At 44.1% G+C, this 2,500-nt stretch overlaps 1 protein-coding gene across 1 annotated transcript in view; it reads left to right on the top strand.

The window, feature by feature from the left end:
- Positions 1-2,500, top strand: part of LOC143296030 (neuroglobin-like) — a 25,133-nt gene that overhangs the window by 10,671 nt on the left and 11,962 nt on the right. The window contains exon 2 of the mRNA XM_076607775.1: positions 1-475. This exon is cut by the window's left edge and continues 1,484 nt beyond it. Coding sequence (XP_076463890.1) covers positions 300-475 — 176 coding nt within the window. The 5' untranslated portion in view covers positions 1-299. The remainder of the gene's footprint in view (positions 476-2,500) is intronic.

Below are 2,500 nucleotides of genomic sequence, written 5' to 3'. Positions count from 1 at the left end.
CACAAAACATTGTGAGCGCACAGAACAGAACATGTGAGTATAAAAGATTGCTGACACTGAAAAAATAAGAGCACGCACGAGATTGTGAAAATTGAAAATTTTGAGCACACAGATGATTGTTGACACACAAGATCACGGACACTGAAAATTGTGCGCACACAGGTTTGGAATTCAGAAGATTATTCTGAACACACCACCGAGGACACACGCACGCACGCACGCGCGCGCACACACACACACACACACACACACACACACACACACACACACACACACACACACGACAGCGGACAGTCACGATGGGCAGCTGTTGGTCAATGCAGAAAGGGGCCAGCGCCACAAAGATGGGAGAGAGTGGGGAGTCGAGCAAGGAGTTGGAGGACTTCCTGACCCCAAGGGAAAGTAACATCATCCACTCGAGCTGGATCATCATCGAGCAGAACAGGACTAAAACGGGGGTCTACCTTTTTACCAGGTAATCCTAACGGTGTGTATGTGGGGCTGGGGGCTGGGGGTACTTTGGAGAGTGTGTATGCGTGCGAAAAGAGATCAACTTCGATGCATGATAGTCGTGTGTCTGGACTGTGACCATCAGAACAGCAGAGGAGGAAGCAGCTACTGTCCCGACTATCTGGTTTAGGATCTGATTGTAGTGGAGAAGTTTCTTGCCCAAGTTACAATCCTCACTCTCTCGAGACCAAGAGGGTTTTGGAAGGTATTCAGGCAGCATAAAGAGCCAGTGCAATCTTGTCTCTTCGTTTGACAGTCATAGTCCTTCACAAAATATTACGCTGTGAGTGAATTCCCACTGTAGTGGAGACTGATATCATTGACCATGTAGCTCTCATTTTGCTCTTGGCCCAGCTGTAAGCTTCATATGTCAGTCTCTGAGGAAACCGCACAAGGGCCACGGATACGGAATAACCATCGAATTGTGATCGGTAGCTGTTGAAGCTGACAGCAGAAATCAGTTGGTGAATGACCGGGGAAGAAGAAATGAGTTCTGCCTGTTAAAACCCCTTTTTCTCACGTATCCCATACGTGCTTAGTGACGTCACTGATGACGTCATCAGAAGGGAAATAACTCAAGAAGGCTGATTCACACACTTTAGATATCTAGAGTGGTATATCTCTCAGACTGTTTTCAAAGTTTTAGGCTTATTGTTTTGGATATTGTTTTGTGACTTGAAACACCATTTTCTATTGTTTTTTCCCCCCCGGTACTGAAGGGGTTTTAAATCAACTGTTCCTTTCCCAAGCAAACGTGTCACATAAACACTGGATGGATAGCCCCTTTCGCAGAGTTCAGTCGTGGTCAAGGTTTTAACTGGTTAATAAGCACATGGAATGAAATCAGCTGGCTCGCTCAAGACGGAAATGACTAGAGACGATTTTGCTGGCAACTGACGCTCCAGCAGGAGCGAATTGAACCACATTTCAATAGAGTAAGTTAGTCGATAAGTACAGTGTCTGTCTGTCCGTCTCACTGTCTTTATTTAAATTTATTTAATTTTTATGGGCCTACGGTTTTGTCGTTGTTGTTTTTGTTTGTTTTGTTTTGTTTTGTTTTTCGTTAATATTTTTTCCCTGCGTTATGTGTTATCTGTCTCTGGAATTTCTAAGTTACTTGTGTGTGTGTGTGTGTGTGTGTGTGTGTGTGTGTGTGGTGTGTGTGTGTGTGTGTGTGTGTGTGTGTGTGTGTGTGTGTTCGTTTCTTTTCTTTACGTCTATTTTAGACGAATGTGTGTGTGTGTGTGTGTGTGTGTGTGTGTGTGTGTGTGTGTGTGTGTGTGTGTGTGTGTGTGTGTGTGTTCGTTCTTTTGCTTTACGTCTATTTTAGGCGAATGTGTGTGTGTGTGTGTGTGTGTGTGTGTGTGTGTGTGTGTGTGTGTGGTTGGAACATCAGAAGTAGAGATTCTCGACCAACGTTCTTTTATTTTCTGTAAACATCAGAAATGTGAGCAGATGCATCGTAAAAGATATTGCTCTTCTTTGAGAGTGAATATAGTTGCATTTTTCGAGGCAGGTTACCTCACTACATATTTTGCAACATAGCATCCCAAACACTATTATTCACTAAGGAGGGGGAAAAACTAACAACAACAACAACAACAACAACAAAACAACCCAAACCCAACACCGCCCAGTAAGAAGTATGTTGGATGAGCAGGTAACACCCACTGCTTTGATTCATGTGCAATGGAATCAACACTTTGTCATCTTTTTCCCTCTGTCTGTCTCTGTCTGTCTCTGTCTGTCTGCCTCTCTCTCTCTCTCTCTCTCTCTCTCTCTCTCTCTCTCTCTCCCAGTTCTTTATTTCTATCTCTCTCTCTCTCTCGATATCATCGGATCTGTCTCTTTTCCCTTTCTCTTCATCTCTCTCTCTCTCTCTCTCTCTCTCTCTGTCTCTCTCTCTCTCTGTCTCTGTCTCTGTCTCTCTCTCTCTCAGTTCTTTATTTCTATCTCCCTCTCTCACCATTATCGGGTCTGTCTCTTTTCC

The sequence above is a fragment of the Babylonia areolata genome, chromosome 21, assembly GCF_041734735.1.
Source record: "Babylonia areolata isolate BAREFJ2019XMU chromosome 21, ASM4173473v1, whole genome shotgun sequence".
NCBI classification, from domain to species: Eukaryota; Metazoa; Mollusca; class Gastropoda; order Neogastropoda; family Buccinidae; genus Babylonia; species Babylonia areolata.
Note: the sequence above shows the minus strand (reverse complement) of the source record. Positions and strands in the feature narration are given on the sequence as shown.